Genomic DNA, 22,640 nt, shown 5'->3' with positions numbered 1-22,640 from the left:
TGTGTGTGTGTGTGTGTGTGTGTGTGTGTGTGTGTGTGTGTATATATTTAAAAAAAAGAGAGAGAGCGAGAGAGAGAGAGGAAAAAAAAGATGAACAAAGCACTACAAAAAAAGTGAAGCCCTGAAAGTGACACTATTAATGGTTTCCTCAGACCAAGTATTTTATTCTTTCTGCACTGCACATCTTATCTGGCTCTCTTCAATTGCAGCATCATCACAATAGGGGATGTTACTGATAATCAAGCCCCTGACTGAGCTGCCATGCAATTTAGACCTCTTCCATTCACTTCTCCTTACTGTCACCAAGACCTGCTCGTCATATTAGGCTGTAAAGATTGACATGTAGTGCACTAATTTTAGGCTTGTGTTCAATTTTCACTCTCTTCCATTTTCTCATTCTGTTAACGGTGAAAATTGTACTAGAAGCACAAAGCTGACATGAGACATGTGAATTAAAGCAGCAGACATGCTGGTAATTTTGCCACCAGTCACTGACAAACGCATGGAGGGAAAATGTGATCTAATGCTGTGATTGTTAGTAAAAAGGGACACCTTTTCTGGTTGTGGCTAAAAAGTTCCTTTCACTTATCTTCTCATCACAGACATGTAATTCATTCTTGGCATCTAACAGGGAAATATATGGCAATAATTTTGTGGAAGTGGAAGCAGAGAAATTATATGTTTGGTCCTATTACCCCAGAGGGTGTTTTACTGGAAATACTTTAAAGTCCTAAAATGCTTAGAGAATATGATGATTAATGTATTACCAAATGTCAAATCCACTGGCATCTATATGCCTTAAATAATAACCCTACTACTAGATTTGATCTATTTGTTTCACTTCTTGTAGTTTAGAAGGTCTGTCTGTCAAGCATTTATTTTAATCATAATTCTTATGAGTTATTCTTATAATTTAAATTCCATATTATTTCTGGAATGTTAATTACATCTGCAAACCGATAACAAACAGTTACTTTCACCAAAGCATGATGGGAGTTTTATTTTGAGCAGTCACAGGAAAGCTCACTGCACATCTGCTGTCCCAGTGGAAATACATTTCATGGAGAACATTAAACTGCCTAACATTCTTTAAAAACTTTGCAGTTTCAGAACCCAACCCCTGACTTCTTTTGACAAGAGTATAAGAGATGTGTATCACAATCTGCAAGTCAGAGTTAAACCTTTATAAAATAATGATGCACATAAGCCACTGTTTTTCTCCAGCATTTGTTGAAAAAATAAGGCAGCTCAGCGAATTGGGGCCATTCTGTCAAAGTTCCACTGCTTGATTTTGTAATATTACTTTAGTTTAAAAAAAATCACAGTCATGAAGTCAGTTTATTACAGTGGTAAAAGTTATTCAGTTGTACTATCCAGGATTATGTGCAGGTTTTATCCCAAAACAGGTAATGGAAGTCATCTGAATTATAGGGCAGGGCTAGCGCAATGCTTCAGTAAATATAATAGCGCTTTGAGTGCTTATGAGAGTAGGAAAGCGCTATATGAGAACCAGTCAATTTACCATTTACCATGGTGTTTCATAGTTCCCTGTCTGCCTCAAGGTAAGTCAATCGCTTTCTTATCAATTTGTTTTGATTGCTGATGCTAGTCTTTCAAAGTCAAATAAAGGCTTCAAAGTACCTGAAGACCTGAATATAAGAGATGGATGTTAAAATTCACACTGGCTAGTGCTTCACAGTCAACAAACGAGAGTTAAATCTACTTCTTCGGGTTTTTTTGTTTTGTTTTTTTAAAGTTGAACAATAACAGATTGTTGAAACAAGTGAACATAATTCATTGAAGTACACATTCTCAGAAATAAACTATATTGCTGGTAAACTCCAAAGAAGGTAGAGCATGGCAGATCGTAGAACCTACAATGGTAGGGCAAAACAGTCTTGGAGTCTAGATGCTGCTGATGGTGGAGATGAAGAACTAATATAGTGACTTAGATGGGGTGGAGATGAGTTGGAGCCAGGTTGCAACAAAGAGTCTGAAAGGCAGAGTGACAGAAGAACACAGAGATTTGAAGGATGGACATCCGAAGACTGATTAGCTTGCAAATGGTGAGCAAGAAAATGAATGGTCAGAGTAATGAAGATAGAATTGACATTGAGAAGGGAACAAGAAGAATAGGCAAGCAGCTCAAATGACCAAGAATTCAATCAGGCAGTAGAATACAGATTTCACGTCAGAGTTTTGCTTTGCAGCTGTACCATCCATTGGGTCGTATTCCTTTGTTTTGAACACCTAGAATTGGGCTTTGTCCAAGAGCAAGCAGTTCTCGTTATTGTAATTCTAGCACAACACTTCCAGAGTTCAAACTATAACATTAGTATTTCACATCTCTCCGTTTGCCTCAAGGTAGAACGACCTTTTCCCCAGCAATTTACCCTAATTCCTCCTGTCAGATTCCAAAGTCTTCCCAAGCCAGGCAGAGGCTCAGATCCCTTAAGAACTGTCATCCAAAATGGTTGAATTCAAGGTTACGTATATCTGCTTATCTGGGCAACTTAGATTAGACAAAGACTTGAGGTTAGAGCAGTCAAGTAGTAACCTGTGAGGTGCTGGTTTGTGTCCCTGTTTGCATGCTTTCTCTGATTGATATAAATAAGATAAATTCCAAAGATGTAGGATGTAAATCAAAGCAGAATGCAATTATTTGCAAATCTCATAAATCCATATTTTATTTTAAAAAGATATTTAAACAGATATTTTACTTTTTCGTGAAAAATAATAACTCAATTTAATCTCAGCAGTACATCTCAATAAACTTTGGATGGGGGCAATAAAAAGCTGTAACCCCATGTTGCAACTAATTGGGTTAATAGAGAACATGTTAGTAACATAAGCATTTATAAAAATAATATCTTACAGAGTTTCTTTGGAGTAAAGATGGGCAGAGATTCACCAATCTGCAAAAAAAATGCATCTACAAATTGTGGAACAATTTCAGTAAAATGTTCCTCAACATAAAATTGACGCCTTTGAACATCAAGCACTGATTATACTTATACTATAATATCATCATTGAAAGAGTCCCACAATCTGGAGAAAGATCTGCTTGCAAGGGACAATGTTGAAAATCAATATTAGGTGCCGTAATCTGAGTAATGTCCTCAGTAATGTCCAAGCTGACTTTGGCCCCTGTTGCAAAAGTTTGAGTGTTACGTGACCAGTCCAGTTTAGTGTTACAAGGTGAACTCCCAGCAGTTTGTTCCTGACCCTGATGTTCAACAATGTGATGGGAGTTTTCTCTGGAAGTCAACCACCATCTGCTTCATAGAACTGGTGTTTGAGTTCACACTAGATGACAAAGTCAGTGATGACCTTCCTGTTCTCCAGATCATTCTCCTCAGATACACAACCACTGATGACTTTATCATAACAGAACTTCTGGAGGTGACATTTAGTGATGTTGTATCTGAAGTCCGATATAAAGAGTTAAAAGGAAGGGAGAGAGCACTCTTTCTGCTCGGTGACAGCTCGTACTCTCCTTTTTCTCCCTCCCTCGCTCACAGACACATAGCGGGTATGGCAGTCTATTCTCCCTGCAGCACTACATTGCCCATGAGGCTACATTCTTTAGGGCGATGCCTGTAACACTCTCTTATTGCCTTCATATTAAATCTTTTTTTTTAAATATTTCTTCACGTCATTATGAGAGGCAAGATTGAGACACAGGCATTTGAGCCTCTTAATTCGTGTTTTGTTTGAGTTTCCACCGGCGTGGAATTGCCAAAAATAGCGAGGGCATAGCCTAACAAAGGAAAGAGGAAAATACCGCCGTGTAATCCTTTTATTTCAACAAAGTAACTGTATTCTGAATACCCCCTTTTTAAACGGTAACTGTAACGGAATACAGTTACTCATATTTTGTATTTGAAATACGTAACGGAGGTGCATGTATTCCGTTACTCCCCAACACTGCCTGTGGACTACATATTACATCCCAGTCTGTGGTTTTGAAGCAGTCACTCAGCCTCTCACTGGTCTCCTCTGACAAGATCTTCACAGATCAGGTAAGATTTTGTCACGGAAATTATCTCAAAAAAACCCAAAAAACTTTTTGGAAAACATGTAAACCTCTAAGCTAAAGAGGAGAGGGACTCGCTGCATCTCTGACAGTATGGGCATGTTTGAGTGCCTTTGGACTTCTTACACATCTGGACAGGCACCAGTGCTGAAAAGTATATACAGGTTTTAGAGCAACATATACTCCTATCCAGATAACTTTTTCAGGCGAGGCTTGGCATATTTCAGCAAGATAATACTAAATCACTTGCTGCAGCTATTAAAATAGCGTCATGAAACAAAAATGTGACAGTGAATACCCAGGACTGTTGCCCAGCTAGACTCTTATATCGCACAAAGATGGGACAATGTTCCTCTCCAAAGTCCAGGATCTGGTCTCCAGGCAAATACAGACTGTTGTTGAAACAAGAAGGAATACTACACTGTGGTAAAAACACAGCCATTAACGTGGTACACTTAGTTGGTTTAAAAATGTGATAATTTTCAAGTTCTCATGTGATTAAAATATGGGTTTTCAGGGATTCTGTTTTCATTTAGATTTTATACATCGTCCCAAACTTTTTTGGTGTTATCTAATAATTAACAAAGATCTTGATTTCACCAATATTAAAAACACCAATTTGTTCCAATTCATATAGCACCTGTACTGTTAAAGAACTGGAGTCATTTAGTCTCTCTAAAACCTCAGAACAACCTTTGTGTGACTGCCAAGATGCTTTTGACAAATACTGATTTAACTAATCCCTTTATACTGGCAGCAATAGCAAGACAAAAATCACAAATAACTAAAGTTCATTCACTTATTGATTTAATTTACTAAAATGCTATATAATATCTCACCATTTTCTCTTCAAAGAAAAAATCCAAGTGCTCATTAGATATAGAACTAATTTTTATGTTGTTATTCTGTTTGTTTAGTGCAGTCTTTTCAGAAAAACACACAAAAAACCCCATTTTAAAACAGTAATTAAAACACTTAATGACAGTTGTAGGCAGTTACAGTTTCTCTCTTGGTGCTTAACAGCCAATCAGAAAACTCTCAAAATGATTTAACTGAAATAGCAGACTTACCAACCAAAACTGGTTAGTAAATAACATGAAAGGAGGGCATTACAACATGTCTTACCAGGACGAAGAGACAAAAACAGGCAAAATAAACTGAATAATAATTTCTCTTCGTTAACCTCTGAGCTTTCTCTGCTATTTCTTTATTTAGTTTTAATGTTTTCTGTGCAGTCAAATAGTTTTTTTTTTCTCTTTTTTTCAAATCAGCTGCATCACACACGATATCGTGTGTACAAATGCATAAAATACTATACAAAAAACAGAACAGTAGTAATTAAGAGGAGATAATGAACACTTCTTTTCAGAAGGATTTACATTTCACGCACTTACTTGACATTTTGACAGGGACACTAAATCTGTGTTTCCAAGTAAACACGCTGCGGTGTGAAGTCCAGAATGATCACTGAACAGAAAGTTTTACATTGTCCCAGCGTTGATTCATTGTTTTAACGCTTCAAAACTAAGCATATCAAACCTGATACATGTGTTTTTGTGAGTCTTTGAGAATTCTACATTCCATTGTGATTTTTTCTCCCTGAAAAAACAAAATAAATTGCATGAAAGATTAATTAGATTATTTCATGGTTCAGAGTTAACTTCATATCTATTTACGGTTTGCTGGAATTTAAAGTAATACAAAGATAAAATAGGAAGAACTAGTAAAGGTTTAATAAGTTTTTATTCTTACAGAAACAATTAAAAAATATATTTATCTCCAAAAAAGCTGACTAAGAACTGTTTTTAAATGTTTTATTACATTCGTTATTAAATGTTTTTTTAATCTAGATTCGTCACATCACAGCAATGTAAAATTTCAAGGTATTTACACACTTACGAGCTAAAAATAACTTAACCTGATTGTAATACGTACATTTATCCTGAGCGTATTTCCCTCACTGTTTTTTGAATAAATTATTTGAATGAATTATGTTATTCCATTCAACTGAGTTTAAGCTGCATTTTCCCCAAAACAGAACTCAAATGTCGTGTGGATGGATGGACAATATATATGATTCTGATCAAAATATTATATTGTTGTCCTGGAGATTTCATTACCATATATTATTATGGTATACAATGTAAAGAACTTGCATGTTGAATTTACAGTTCTTATGTTTATATAGAAATGTGAGCATTTCTCTGGCACGTGACGCTTTGTGACTTGGTTTAATGTTCAGTTTTGCCATCCTATCACACTTTCATAATTTCAGAAACAAAATTTACAACTAATGACAAAACTTAGAATGCAAGACATCACACATGAGCTGAAGTTATCCAAAAATAGAATTCTATAAATATTGTGATTGCAATGCAGATACTATCAAAAGCAACTAATCGACCTGGCAAAAAAAGAGTGGTAAAGTTCGCCTGTGGAATTTGATATGAGAGAAAATGGGTTTGTTCTGGATAAGGGAGCAGCTTATTTACTGCCACTTTGAGCTGGAAATATTGACACGGATGCCAAAGCGTATGCAACGTATGCAAGTTAATGCAGGTGGTTGTCACTGATTTGACATATTTATTGTTCCTAGACCAAGTCTTTGAGCGTAACAAAGCCTGAATCCACTCATTGGGTGTCTCTGTCTCTTTATATTGGCTTCAACTCAAGTATGGAGAGTGTCACGTTGGCTCGACCCAACCATTTACATTGTTCTCTGCAAAGATCAGATGCCTGCCTGTGTCACCAGTTGAGAATCCAAAGGAAAAAATTTTAATAAACCATTTTTACTTGAAATATTTGTTATTGGATCAGGAGTGGAAATGTGAGACTTACAAATTATCCATCTTATATAATCTGCAATTTTCTTTCAGCTCTGCCACTCCTGAGAGAGACTTAAGTCGTGTCTATAACTGGCAGCTCAATATTTATCAAACTGAAGAGCCAGGCTGCAGTTTTAATTAGACATTCTTTACACACAGAAGCTGCAAGAGGCAATTGCACGACAATTAACAGTTACTTTTTTACTGTCACTCAGCTTTGATAAAACAGATTAAAAATTTAATATGTTCCTCATAGTCTGATTCTCCATCTTCTTGTCTTTTTTGTTTCCCCCAGACACTACAACAGATTAATTGTCAGAGAAATACATTGTAAAATTACGCCTGTACAAAAGATCCTGTTGCACTTCAAAAATCGCCAGAGCACATAAGTGTGTGTTCTTCAGTACACTCATCACATTGTTGCCATTTGTATTTTCCTGTCACTTGCTCTTCAGCAGGGCTGACATTCCCAAATGACAGGCTGAGCCGAAGCTTAACCGTTCATATAACTGTTCTAGGAAAAAAATTATAGGTGATCTTAAATCTGACTGCTAAAGAGCTAAATGTATTTGGCAGCTTCTGCTGCTCTAATTTGGTTTGTAAGTGCAGGTTGCCATATGGAGCAGCTGCTGCAGGATTTTCAGCATTTGTGGAGGAAGGAATTACAGCTTTGTTAAGCTCAAGATGGGAAACCAGTATGTTTACTTTAACATACAGTATTTGTTGGTTTTGCTTTTGTTGTCTTTGACTTCTTAAGATACATACATTGCACAAAGAAACACAATTGTAAGGTAGAAATGCACAATTTACTGAACTGTATAGTTAAAGGAAATATTTTAGGACTCTGCAAAGGCAAAAAGAAAAAGAATATTTTCATGTCCGCATTACCAGTAAGGACTCGCACATGATGACAGTAGGCTTTCTATCAGACGAGGCTCATCTGTTCAGTGAGTCCTCTTTCAAATCAAATATGATTCAATATTCTAGTCTATTAGTAGCACAGTATTGAGTATTATTGAGACAAATTTAATATTTCTTTTAAAATAGTTCACAGTCCACAGTTGCAGTATGGGGCATTTCTGACATATTATTTGGAAAGAGGAATGCACTATTTCAGCAGTACTTGTATGGTCTGTTAATGCTTTTTTTCTGGTTTCCTATGATATTACATATAAAAAAGAGCCATATGTTCCAGATGGCGTGTGGGGATGTAATGGATTGATTTGATTAATTTTCATTGAAATCAAGCAATCAGAATGATAACTGAAATTTTTTTATGGCATCAGCCAGCTGCTGTTAATAATTACACAATTTTATCCTGCAGATATCATTTAGGCAGAATGGCTGCTACAGGATAAGAAGAAACCTTCTCCTTGTATTGGTCCAGATGTAGATTTGGATTGATAACTTAAAAAAAATCTGTCAAACCTGAACTTGATGAGAACTGTTACCTTTACAGACATGAAATCATTTTTTTGTTTATAGCACGTAAGCTGAAGAAGATTGGACAACAAAAAAGCCCAGAAGAAGAGCATGGTGTTCAGGATCCAGTGGATCCACATGTCTCTCCTAAATCTGGTGTGCAACTGAACTCCCACCTGGTCTTCCTCAACATCCTGGAGTCCATTGAGCCAGAGGTTGTGAATGCAGGCCATGACTATGGCCAGCCGGACTCCGCTGCCACCCTGCTCACCAGCCTCAACGAACTGGGAGAGAGACAACTTGTCAAAGTGGTCAAATGGGCAAAAGGATTGCCAGGTAGGACAGTGGTTGCAGCAGAGGTGATAAGATTATCTTTTTTTGCTTTTGAGTTATCATTAGCAGATGGATCCAGTTTGATCTTTAAGAGATTAGTACACCGGATAGCCTGTCTTTGTGTCTTTGCCCAGTCTCGAACAGAGGCTGCCACTTTTAAATTAAAAGTTAAAACTGTTACTCGTTTAAGCAATCGGCAGGCACAGAGCAGCATTAGTACTGTAATTGTGTTTAAGAAATACATGTACATCTGCTCTCAGCTTTGTTATGGCCTCTACAAACTCCTGACAAAACTGTCTAGCCACTCTCTTTCACTGTGCTCATCCAACTGTATGTCACAGAAACAGCTCCATAATGTAAATTGAACTTTTGTGCTTACGCAAACTTAACTATCCAAAAAGTTATTGCCCAAACACAAAACCTGGACTTCACACCTTTGCGTAATTGGCTGGTGATTTTGTTTCGCTGTCATTAACCAGCATGAAACTGGCTCGTCACTGTCTGTATGTGATTTGGTGCTGGCAATGTAAGGTTCTGTGGGTTTATGAGAGCTTTTTCACTAAAAAACAGCTGCCTGCTGATGAGAGCAAAGAGAGTGAATGAAACCAATACAATGAGCGAAAGAATGCCAAAATGCTCCAAAGAGCTCAGAGGAACTGAAGAGTGAGGTGAAGATTACTATGGCTTTGTAACTACAAGCCTCTCATCACATACAAGTATTATTTGATCAGTTGTTAAGATGAGAGAGAAAAAACACGCGAAGATAAATTATTCTTTTTTCTTCAAATTCTAAATATGATTCGGTCTCGTAAGAACCGTCCAACCTGTAAGACAATGAAGCGGAACAGCTCTAGTGATAGATTTTTGAGCTGCAACCTGTGGCCTTTTTTCTTTTGTCTGATAGGAAAAATGTAACAGGAGAAAAGAGGTGTCACTGTGCTCATACACCTGGACACAAAACCCAGACGGACTGTGGTGGTAGAGCTTGATGATTCATCCCACCAAAAAAAAAACCTAAATGGAAAAAGAAATCAGTTATTTTCCAGTCACAGAAAACTATTCTTCTCCTCCTACCCATAATAAAATGTTTGAAAAAGGTTGTTTTAATAATTTGCCCCATATTAAAACACAACAATGAGGAAATTCAAACATGTGCAGCAGACATTGTTTAATGACTGAGATTTCGCAGCTATGTGAAGATTTAGTAGTTTTGCCTGTAGGTTGTTAGATAGATGCTCTTGTGTGTGCACCATTCTGCAGTAGATACCATATGACCTCTCATTCAGGTACTGATGACATTCAAAATGTTATACAGAAGACTAACAAACTGATAATGAGATCTCAAAACCAGTACATGAAAAAAGATTTTAAAAGAATAATTAAGAAACTAGACATTCTAATAAAAAAGCTGGATTGATTGGAATGAAAAGAATTGGAAAATGCATTTGATAATTTCAGACCTCATGGACAGGCTGTCCCACTGGTGTGAAGCATAAAATTTTAAAGCTGCCTCACTAAAGGTTTTTGACCTGCCCATTTGGAACATCAGGCCATGTGCCAGATGACCCGAGAGGCAGTTCTGGTGCAGGTATGGCAAGCGAATCACGCAAATAGTCTGGTGACGTTCAGAACAAGCATGAGCATTTTGCAATCTATACAAACACAATTATTGGCACAGACAAATAACATTCAAGTTCAAAACAGGCACAATTTGTTCCTCACTCTCTAATTCTATAGTCTACACTCACAGAGAGTTTTCAAACAGATGTCACTTGACCAAGCAGAAATGTTTTAGTTTCTGATCGCTGAATTAAAGTTGTGTACTGCAGCCACACAGCCAAGTGTTTTTATTTTTTATTTTATTTATTTTTGCATCAGATTAAAAATAGATTTGGTGACACGTTATACTTAATTATGAATCAAAGACAACACAAAAGTTTGTTGTTTGATGTTTGGGGGGAATTTTGATAGACTTTAAGCTTTGTTGCTGGGGAAGTCCCTAGCCACAGCCTATTCATTCTTTCACCCATTCATTCATTCATGTTTTTTATTTCCCCCATTGTGTCCTTGGAGAGGGCTGGATGCCTTCCATTCTGAGCAGCTGGAGAGACAAGAGGGAGGGTATTCACTAACGGCTCACTAATTTCTTTTCTCCTCTTTCTCCCATTTCTCCACCATTTCTATTACTGTTTTAAGTTCAAACTGTCTGCATTTGTCCTGGACAAAGGTTGTTCTGAGGTTTTAGAGAGACTTAGTTTCAGTTAGTTTCCAGAGTGGATTTTCTTGTCTCTATTGAATGGAGAACGTGTCAGAAGCAAGATTTAGGAAAATCAGTAAATAATATTCCAGGTTCACTAAATCATTTAAGTTCAAAAGCCTAGTTTTTATTGTTGTTAACAAAAAGTTTTTTCACATCTAATTTGAGTTAGTAGTAGTTTAGTTTACTATAATAACCTTGGTTGTGGGCATCGATCTACTGACCTTCTTTTCTCTCCCATTCTAATTCCCAGCCACATGCGTATCCAGTATTTTAAAAGATTATAAAGAATCAGCATGTCCTGTGTCATTATCAGTGACTTAGTATAAAAGACAGATGTAGCAATCGTGACATCACCTACTGCTCTCTGAATTCTGAAGCCTCCCCGTTTGGACAAGAGGGAGGGGTCTTGCTAGCCAAAACTGATATGAAAAATTTATGGAGGTCAGAGTTAATTTTGAGAGCAAATTTTTATTTAGTTATTTAAGCAGATAAATGCTTTTAGTTTTAGTCGACTAAATATCATAAGATCGTAGAACCTAGTAGAAATTGATATATTTTGTCACATTTTGACAGGAAACAAATAGGAGGTATGGGAGGTATGGGAGCTAAATGAGCGATTACTTCTGAATGGATCTCGTCTCCTTCCAGAATATTTTCACCTCGTTTTTACGTATTGACACGTATTTACATTGCATCATAGTTTTTGTCCTCGTGGATTATTTTTTATTATTATTTTATTTAGTTATTGTCTTATTTTCTGAAGAAAAAAAAGGTAGTTGACAAAAACTAACAGAACTTATTGGTCAACGGGTCTGTACGTCATAGCAAAGTCATATAATTTGCCAGATAAAAATGGCAACACTGACATACTCTCGAAGTCCAGCTCATTTAGTCAGTTTAGCAGAGGTGAAGATTACCAAACAGCAATGGACTAAACTCTGTTTTCTGGGACGTGTGTCAGTCAGATTGCTTACTCCTCTAACTTTAAACCATAACAATATCAAAATTGGATGTGATTTTACCTAATTAAGATTTACAAGTCCTATATGGTAGGAAATTACTTGTACAGAATCATTTCTTTTGCTCGTTTCATTGTTCATCCTCTTTTAAGTCTTGTTTTTCAACCCAAGGCGGTCACTAGAACAGTCACATAAAGCTGTGGCTATGGCAACTCTATAGCTCAATTGGTCGAACAAGTGAAAGGCTGCCGGTTTCTGCCCATTTGAACAGTTCCCTTCATGTCACTCCCTTTGCTCTTTCTCTGCTCTTCAGTTTGTTCTCTACTACCTGATGAAATAAAGTCTGAAAGTTTCCCTAAAAAATAATTTTAAAAAGTGTATATAAAAATGCTGAGCCCTGGCACAATCTTCAAACTCACGTAATCATACAATAAGTGCTTTGATAGAGATTAGATTATTTCATTTTTGATTGTGATTGTGTGTGTGTATGTCCCCAGGTTTCAGAAATCTCCATGTGGATGACCAGATGACTATCATTCAGCAGTCATGGATGGGGGTGATGGTGTGTGCCTTGGGATGGAGGTCCTATAAGAATGCCAGTGGCAGGATGCTATACTTTGCCCCAGACCTTGTGTTCAATGAGTATGTCCAGCTCTGAATTCTAGAATTCAATAATCCTCTGAAAGGATTCCATTAGTGGGTCACTGACATGCTGCGCTCCTCATTATATTTAGAGATCACCACCAGCGAGCAAGCAGCTGCTCTCATTTGCCTTCATCACTTTATCTTCCCTTCTTCCTTTCATTTTCTTTCCCGTTCACAGACAAACAGAAAAACATATCCAGAGTTAAAAATGTAAAGCATAAATAGTTTCAGGCTTTTTAAAAGAGTGTGTTCATCCAATTTTCTCCTTAGGTGTTCTTTTGTTGCTGTGAAATTAAAGTAAGGAAAATTTTTTAGCATTCAGACTGTCGTAACCCCGCAGAGTGCAGATGAATCCGATCTGAATATTTCAGACGGCAACAACAATGGTGATGTCTGTGTGAGAGTTAGTGGGGAATACTAATGTTTACAAGAAATGAATTCTTATTTAGCTCCATCAAATGCTGACTGACACAGTCTGCTGGGAGTAGATAACACATATCAGTTGTTGTCTGGTTCAAACAGTGTAAGCAGGTGATGTACAGGATCCTTTTACACAGTAGTTTTAAACATATGTGCAGCACCAGTGCAAATTTGTTACAGCCTGAAAGAAATGTGCAATCTGCATACACCAGCCACTTTATTATGCACAGTATACCTGTTCAGTTTCAACAACTCATTACGTTTATGTGTTACAATTACAGCTAAGACAATCTGCCAGATTTTGAGCTTTAGAAAGGGGAAGAAAGATGATTTAAGTAACTTTAAATTGGCGTGTTTTTTGAAGTGTTTCAAAAACTGCTGATCTACTGAGATTTTCCTGCACAGCCATCTCTACAATAGGATTTACTGAGTTCAGAAAACGTGAAATATCCAGTGAGTGGCTATTCTGGGTGAATGTTGATGTCAGAGGTCAGAATGTAAAATGACTCAGACTGCTTTAAGCTTATAAGAAGAGAAAATCATTCATAACCACTTGTTAGAACCAAGGTATACAGAAGAGTATTTCTAAACACACAATACATCTGTCTAGCCCAAGTTGGACAAATTGTGTGTTCAGATGAGCACTGGATACCTGAGTGCCACTCCTTTCAGCTAAGTACAAGAAACTGAGGCTGAAATTTGCATGGACTCACCAAAATTGGACAACAGATAACTGGAATAATGCTGTGTGGTCTGATGAGTCTGATATCTGCTGTAACATTTGGATGGTAGGATCAGAATTTGGTGTAAACAGCATGAAAGCATGGATCAATCCTGCCTCAAACATTGCAGCCTAGTGTTGGTGATGGCTGATGGCTGCTTTTTATCGCACCATGTCACAAACCTCTGATCATCTCACGCTGATTTCTTGAACATGATAAGACGTTTGCTGTGCTTAAATGGCCACCACAATCACCAGATCTCAATACAGTAGAACTAATATGAGATATGGTGAAACAGGAGATTTGTATGAGATTTGTATCATGAGTGTGCAACCGAAGTATCTGCAGCAGCTGCGTGATGCTACCAGGTTAATGTGGACCAAAATATCCAAGGAATGTTTCCAGCACCTTACCATGAAGAATTAATAGTTCTGAAGGCAAAAGGGCCCTAATCTGACACCAGTGAGGTGCACCTAATAAAGTAGCCAGTGGATGTAAATTTGAAAAATGTTAACTTAATGTGATGCAAGAATACAATACCAAAATCAGGCTTTTATGCTCATAAATAATGAGGATATTTTACTGTATCAAGTTTCCATAGTGACTGAAAATACTTGTGAGTATGAACAGTTTTTAAAAGGCTAAATGACTGGCATTTTCACTTAGTAGGTTCATATTTAAAATTGTTAAAATTGTAGGTAAAGGCAGCATCTTCTTGAACACAACCTCTTTTTTTAAAAGTATGAAATGTTGAAAAGATAGTACTCTAGGTAAGTTCTATTAAAGGGTTACTCCAAGGATTGGAAGTTTGATAGAGTTGGAAGAGGATGAGATCATGACCCTTAAAAAAGAAATGTTTTAATTGTAATAACCTCAAATAAGTTTAGCTCTTTCCTAAAATAAAAAAAAAAGACATATGTACTTTTAAGTATAAAAGAGTGCACGGATTAAAGAATGGAAAAGCATTGCCAAAAACTGGATCAAATGACTGGATTAAATGAGCTGAATGCCTGTGAAGTAGCTACACAGACAGGTATTATTTGGGGGTAATAAAATATAAATCAAAGCAACATTCAACAGCATCCAGAACTAATGTGACTTTTCAAAAAGTACAGCCATCTACGTCCAAAATTCAAATCCTGCTAAGTCACGGAAACGTGATTGTGACCACTTTGTCAGTTGTTTTTCAAGGTGTGGTGAACCAGGAGCTCAACTTTTAAGGACAGATTTGGGGCTGGTGGAAACCATAAAAGTCAGAAATGTGGATAATTTAAACTAAGTGAAAGAAATGTGAGCAGCAGTGTTACTGCACTCAAGTACTCCTTGTTACCTTTGAAATTAGCCGCTTACCACTCCTACTCCTGCCGAGCTGGCTGTCCTTTAGAGAGGGTAAAAACCCTATTACAGTCAACATAATTGGAGAATTAAGACACCACAGTCACATCAGATGTACATTTATCAGGCTTAATTTCATGGATATAATAAAACAGCATTACCACTTCAACATGAGACAGCCTATCAACTGCGATGCTATCGAGATAGAATTAAAGAGCAGTCATTTTCTTTTCGGTATCCAGACTTTCATCATGAATCTGGGGAAAAAACTTGCTCTAACCTACAATTTATTTTTACCTTGGCTCATAACTCATCGTTAGCTTTTCCAGAAAGTCCAATATAATTGGATTATACGCTTCCTGGTGACTATTATTCATATATACCGGCACATATTGGAAACTCTGCATTTATTTCTTGTGAGAAGGTGGAAATTCAGCTCCATTTCATTTCTCTATCTCATGCCATTTTTTTTTTCAATTTGAGTTTTTTTTCCCCCCTTGACATCTGTATTCTAATTCCCAAAATTTGCTTCATTCTACCTTTATTTTCTCAGAATAAAAAATGTGAATATGTTCCAAACTGTCTTTTGCCGGCTTCATAATAAGTGACAAATTGATTTCGTGTTAGAAGAGATGGCAAAGTTTGATAACAAATGTCTTCTTTGCCCATCATTCAGGCACGAACATTAAATTCCCAATCAGCTCTCATCATGAACTTTGAGCTTAGGCTGGATGACTGGATTTTGGTGTAAAAGAGTTTTGTGTGTTTTTAACGTCCTCAGCACTAATGTCAAAGATGACACAGCACAAATCTGTATTGTTATAATGTGATTCAAAGACAGTGTGCCGGATGGAAATGGATTTAACCTCTGACATTCTTTCCTCTTCAGTAGTTACTGATTACTGGAGAAATGTCCAAGGTGTAAAGCAATTTCTCCTTCACCTCTTGCGATTTGAACATTCCCGTTAGGTTACATCCCCTCATCCTGACCTTTTTTTTTCTCTAACGTTTGCAGACACAGAATGCACGTTTCCACCATGTACGAGCACTGCATACGGATGAGGCATCTCTCTCAGGAGTTTGAGATGTTGCAGATCACCCAGGAAGAGTTTCTCTGCATGAAGGCCTTGCTCCTCTTTAGCATTAGTAAGTACTCTTCTGCGTGCCAAAAATGAAAACATAAAGAAGTGGACATACAGAAGAGTGAGTACAGTCAGAAATGAACATGATTTTTTTCTTTCTATTTTCACCAGTTCCCGTTGAGGGTCTGAAGAGTCAGAAGTACTTTGACGAATTGCGTCTCACCTACATCAACGAACTCGACCGCCTCATCAACTTTCAAACGACTACGAACACATCTCAGAGGTTCTACCAGCTCACACGACTCATGGACTCTCTCCAGATGGTGAGTTGGTGAGATGTTTCTTCAGGCTAAAAACAAAAATCCTTATTCCAAAAAGATACATTCATACTTTTGTAAACGTTTCTAAAAAGCCTCACTTGTGGATGCATGGAATATGGATGCACTTTTGCAAATTTGAGAGAAAAAAAATGGAAAAATAGTGTAAAGAAGGAGCTGTAATTATATTACACTAAAACATTTGTTGGAAACACATCCAGTTAAATCACATAGGACGGAGTACTTTAATAGCCCATAACAAAAAACATCCTTCATGCTAGTATTGGAAAAGAATCTGATTACTCAGAAGTCAAAATCTCAGAAGTGGTCTTCGAGGCAGGAAAAGGCCTAATGGATGAGTTTACTATGATTCATATCCTCACATTTTTATGCCAGAGCGTTAACTGTGTGTATGTCTGACTCATGTGCCCCAAGCTGTTGTCCAAATACTATGTGTAGTAAATTTCATCCACATTATGATTTTTTCTTTTCTCCTCTGTTTCAGACCGTAAAGAAGCTCCATCAGTTTACCTTTGACCTTTTTGTCCAGGCTCAGTCACTTCACACCAAGGTCAGCTTTCCAGAGATGATTGGAGAAATAATCTCAGTACATGTACCAAAGATCTTGGCAGGTTTGGCTAAACCAATCTTGTTTCATAAGTAGAAGGAGATTTTTTTTTAAAAAAAAATCAGAAAATGACTCATCTTGCAGCCTCCGTAAACTTTAACTAAGGCTTTAAACTGTTTCCCCACATCTTCAATCTGACTGCTTTTATCCCTGCCTTGTAATCACATTTTTATTGCTCAAGGCGTTTTACGTTTGGGGTTGGGGGTTTTTGCCTTTTTAGCCATAATTGAGATTGTTTCTTCAAAACTATTAAAGCTTTTACCTGAAGAGCTGTCTTTTTATGACAGCTTTGTGGTTCATGAGATCATAAGAGGATTGTTTGTGTTTTCTGATGGAGGAGAGATTCAGCTTTACATTTGCAGTTAAGTCTGTAAAACATGATCACCTAAACCTTTGTGACATCGTTATGTATAACGGACAAAGAAATCACAAATCGTAAATAATATTCGGATTACCAAAGTATTTTAGCTGCTGCCTTGCAGTTCACCTATTCATTTCATGTTTGTGAAAGTGAGATTCCCGTATGGCTCAGTCACAAAAAAACCCACATCCTTCATGCCACAGTAGTAAAATTAGGACGTCAACCTCTTTGCTACTTAATACTTGTCCAATGATTACTTTTTTTTTTCCGCATTCAGCAGTTGATTGCAAGTAGTTGTGGCAACCAACTATCCAGAGGTTAAGGGTGTCAACCTCTGGACAACCACTTTTGCGATCACAAAACAGCTGCACACCTAGTGAGAGGCAACCAGTCTCTAAACACTTGCAGTCTGACTTTTACTGACTTCATTCTCTATCAGACTGGTGAATGTTTCCAAATAACTGCGGTCTGGTTTATAAATGCAGACCGACTGCCTGCGTGTCGCCATTTGTCAGTTTATGCTTGCTATTTGTGGAGGAATTTTGAATTTCTGTTTCAAATCTATCAATGAGGTTCTAGTGGAAGTCTGAATGTAAGTAGATAATGTGAATTTCTGTTTAATGTGAATTCCCTTGAATGATTTGCAACACCCGGTAACATATTGATGTGATATTAGGGCTGTGCGATATGACCAAAATCTCATATATAAGAATTCTGTCGATATAAATCACAAAAATGTAACATTTTCTGTAAATTCTGTGAATCTCGGGCAGCTCGACTTGCGGGAAGCTGGAGTCGAGTGTTTTAACCGATGCATGAAACGATACATTTTTAGACATTAGTTGTAACAGCCGCCGTTTTCTTTGTGAGTATTTATTACACGGCGTGCTGCGGGGAAAAGCCTGTTCTAACGTTTGAGTCTAAGATTTTATTTTTTAGCACCTGGCGGTTCTTTTCTACTTCTCATCCGTAAATAATCTGCTCTTTCACGTGATTCAGTTTATTTTGAAAAGTCTCAACAGGATCTTGAGCTTTATTGTGAAAGGTTTATGTGGTACATAAACAAGCGGACACGCGATGGTATTACCGTCATTGTTGCTCACCACAACGCATAAAAACAGGCGCTTGTCCGTCCGTAGTGTGGTTATATAAAATATAAGAGAAAGAGAGAACTTAATATAGCCACTGCAGTGACCATCAAAACGGTGAAAAAATATTGCCGTAAACAGTTTATTTTGCGACACCACGAAACAAACGATAGCGTAAAATGAAACATAGACATTTTTATATCGTCATCCGATATATATCGTTATATCGAACAGCCCTATGTGATATGCCGCAGTTAATTGCCGTAGCACAAACAGATTGATGCCGTTTTATTGCAGTCACACCAAAGGTACTTTAAAGAGAGCGACCGACTGCGAACGGTCGCGGATTTGGTCACTGTATTTGAAGGGACCATTTCAAAGGCAACCAGATCACAATTTCATTGAACATAGCTGCAAAAATCTTTGTCCGTGCTGCAGTTAGAGTGACTGTAGCATAAAGGACCATAGTGCCATACAGTAAACGATTTGAAAGACATATATTGTCTAAATCGTTAAAGCTCAGAAAATCTAAAACATGTAAAAGTCTTTTCTGGGCAAAACGGCCGACCAGTGAACTTGCAGACTTCCGAACTGCCGGAAATTCAAATTCCATATCAATTACCTCGATTCATTGATGTTTTCTTTGGTGCCTAAATTCCAGTCCAGTGAACAGTCATAGGCCTAAACTTCTACAAGAACTGACAAAAATCTCACTTTTTGTGCACTGATTAGTGTAAATCTTATATATAAGTGTCCATATTCTAGTTATGCCTCAATAAGTATAAAGAAACAAATTACAAAAATTATAAATCCAGTACAGTAGTGATTTATTTGAAGCCTCTGACACCACAATACAATCCCTCATAGCTGTATATTCTGCTCATTTGACCCATTGTTAAAGTGTTTCTGACGTGTGATGTATGTTTTCAGAAGGAGACAAGAACATGTTAAAGACAAGGTGAAAGATTCACATTCATTTCAAGCCTTCTGTGAATTTTATTGTCCAGCACTCGAACATGATCAGTACTGTGATTGTTGTGAAGCATAGCGTAGTGTGAAATTTCAGCAAAGTCATGAAAAAAACGTTTTAAATGAAACATCATCTGCTCACTTTGTACTTTAATACTTTAATATTTAGACATCTTAAGCAGCACATTGACCTTGTTTGGCTTGCAGACCACCACGCAGAACCCACCGCTCTTTACAACAGCAAATATGCAGACTGGATATCTTTGTTTTGCTTTTTGCTTTTTTGTAAGTTAAAAAAAGACCGTCTGTTAAGATGTTTCCTTACCCACAGTCAGTGTAAAATGAACCTCTTTTCTTTAGTGACTTTTCTATCAAATGGAACAATATGATTTGGTCATGAAAATATTAATTCATTATGCAACTAATGTTACAACAGATACATTGTCTCGTTTTGTGCATGCAGAACTGTGTAAATATAGTGCCTTTAAAAAGTACCGATGTTTGGCATTGCCACGTACATTATTTTAAAAGTTGAATCTGGCTACAAGCGCTCTTATTTTTAAAGCTAAAACAAAGATGTGACCAATTAGAAGCCTCTGGGAAGTGAGTCATGAGAAGAAAGCTAACATAATGTCATCAGCTGTAACAGACAGGGCTGCATGTAGCAGCTCTTACTTCGTCTGCACGACAACACTGTGCTGACTGCTTCGCACTGTGGCTGTCAGTTTCTAGAGCAAGGACTGAACGTCTTGTAGGGATGCAAGCAAAAAAGGATGGCAGCAAATGCAGGCAAATACTGAATTAGATTCGGGGTGCCAGAGATCTTAGATTGCAGCAGTAATGTTTTACAGAGCAACAAATTTCAAATGACAGAGAAAAAATTCAATTTTTTTCAAGACAGTTTGTAAGAATCCTTGACAGGCACTGCCAAACCTCAGATATTAAAATTAAGGAAAAAAATCTGTGGAATGCCTTGAAGATAACCGATCGCAGTCAATCAACAGTCGAAAAGCATTCATTTGCAGAAATGGATGCAATTATACACATCTACATTTCATTAAAGACGTCTGTTCAAGTGTTCAAACGCAAGGCATTCTGTGCCTACAACATGGCTTATATGATGCAACTGATTGATGTAATTGAGACTCAACTGTAGCACATCCTGCCTTCTCACAATCAAGCTGCTCTGTGCTTACAGCAAAAGTAACTTCTGTGGTCTTTTCTGCACCTTTTGACAATTCATTCATTTGATAATGTTTTATAACTCAGCACTTAACGAGTCCACATTCCATTAGAAGATTGTAGATGCATGTATTATGTGTTTGTGTAGTTGTATGGATAACTTTTTGCTTTACAGAAAGTGACGCACAGACATCCGTGTATTACCTGTTTATCGTATATTGGTTGGTGGTGTAATTGTTGTTCAGTACACAGTGATCGACTGTCTGTCACAGTCAGTTTCACAGCTCCTTTGTAGCCTATTCATTCCTAAGCTATAGTGAAACCCTGTAGAGCATCCAACTTCATCTGCACAAATAAACATATTCATGCTTTTTTAACTTGTCTTCTTGTACACTACTTGCTATGCGGAGTAACTAGGGGAGGAAAGAGAATACAGTGGACAGCTATGGGTTTAGACTAAAGGTGATTTGGCCCTTTGGAAGTTGCAGAGAAACCAATTTCCGTCATGATGCAAACAAGACACCTTTCAGAAAACTGAATTTTCAGTAAGCATGTTGTCTACAGAAAAATATATTACATATGTAAGACTGCTGCAGCAGTTAAGAACTCATTCAATTAACTGTGGTTCTGAATATTGTTGTTTTATGCTGGTTTAGCTTTTCTACACATTTCACAGCGGGCACAGCCAACACAACAGTGCATTAATAAGACATAGATGCGTCTGTAAAATTTTGATACTGATTTACTCAAAGAAGGTCATGGCGTTTGTATTTTGCTGAAATAGCTGATATGTGCCCAGTGTACTGCATATTAACAGGGTTCTTTGTACATGCGACAGTAACTGTATATATTGATCAGTTTGATGTCTGTTTTTGTGTCCAAACACTTGACTTTCAAAGTTGTTTATTGTATGATTTATATCTTTTGTGATCTCTGTTTTTTCAAAATGTGTGTTTTTCAAAGGTGTCATCTTTTAAAGGCAATTAAAATATTTCTGACTCTGAAAGTGGTATATGTTTTCTTGGAATTTAAACTCTTCAGTCTTTTTACTACGCTCTATTGGAGCCTTGGAATTCAAAAACAGATTTGTCTTTTACTAAAAAATAATAATAATTTAATAAAAGTGCTTGTGATGACTATTTGGGTAAGAAAGGTTCACGTTTTACTCTTTTTTTAAATTCTATTTTAAACTTACAAAAACCTGCATTAAAGAAAGACAATGGGGCAAAATAAAATGAAAAAGACAATTATATAAACTTTTGGGCCAAAATCCAACTTTTTTTCAAGTAGTCCTTTAATTTATGCTGGAGTGACATCACAACACAGTTCACAATTCAAAATAATATCCAGAAGATATCATTTTGAAATTAGTTAGTTGGATTTGGTGCAGTTCTTTAGTTTACCCTCCTTTTGAGCCACCTTTAGCTAATATTAAGACATCCCTTCTTGTTGGCGTCTGACTGAGACAAGAGTAGAAAAAAAAAAACAGGGTGTTTAAAGGAGTCAAGATTACTTACGCAAAACCCAAGATTATTATTTATTATTTGAAATTGTTTTTTTTTAATAATAAGTGTTATTTTTAATATAAGCATTTGTCATTATGACTACATATATATGAGACAGAAAACAATTAAAAGCCTCCTTTAAATGTACTTTAAATGCAATTCCATGATATCAGTGAGCAGATCTAGTGATAAGCGCTTCATTAAAACGCAGACAAATTAATTCCAAATGCAAGAGTGGAAAACGTTAGCGCTGATTTTTCAGTCACAACACACATTCTTTTGTTCTTGTGTGCACTCCTCCGTTTGAGAGTCATGCGCTTGGCTGCAATTAACCGAAGCTCAAGGCTAAATAAATTGGCATGACATCAGAATGGGAATTTCCATTGATGCTCGATGCAGTTCAACCATCCAATCCACTGCGGAGGGATCAAGGTATGGTGTAGGGAGGGATGGCTGGCAGTGTACACTGGAATGCGGAGGGAGGAGTGGACGGCAACATAAATACAATGCAAAAGTGCCTTTGACAGATAACCGCATAGTGCATAATGGTA

General features: G+C 37.1%; 1 protein-coding gene across 1 annotated transcript in view; it reads left to right on the top strand.

The window, feature by feature from the left end:
- Positions 1-18,065, top strand: part of ar (androgen receptor) — a 27,387-nt gene extending 9,322 nt beyond the window's left edge. The window contains exons 4-8 of the mRNA XM_005737846.2: positions 8,347-8,619; positions 12,333-12,477; positions 15,973-16,103; positions 16,211-16,362; positions 16,862-18,065. Of these exons, the coding sequence (XP_005737903.1) occupies positions 8,347-8,619; positions 12,333-12,477; positions 15,973-16,103; positions 16,211-16,362; positions 16,862-17,020 (860 nt within the window). The 3' untranslated portion in view covers positions 17,021-18,065. The remainder of the gene's footprint in view (positions 1-8,346; positions 8,620-12,332; positions 12,478-15,972; positions 16,104-16,210; positions 16,363-16,861) is intronic.
- The last annotated feature ends 4,575 nt before the right edge of the window (positions 18,066-22,640 follow it).

This window comes from Pundamilia nyererei, unplaced genomic scaffold, assembly GCF_000239375.1.
Source record: "Pundamilia nyererei isolate P.nyererei 1_Seehausen unplaced genomic scaffold, PunNye1.0 scaffold00080, whole genome shotgun sequence".
Lineage (NCBI taxonomy): Eukaryota > Metazoa > Chordata > Actinopteri > Cichliformes > Cichlidae > Pundamilia > Pundamilia nyererei.
The sequence above is the reverse complement of the archived record's forward strand: the minus strand, read 5'-3'. Positions and strand labels throughout refer to the sequence as shown.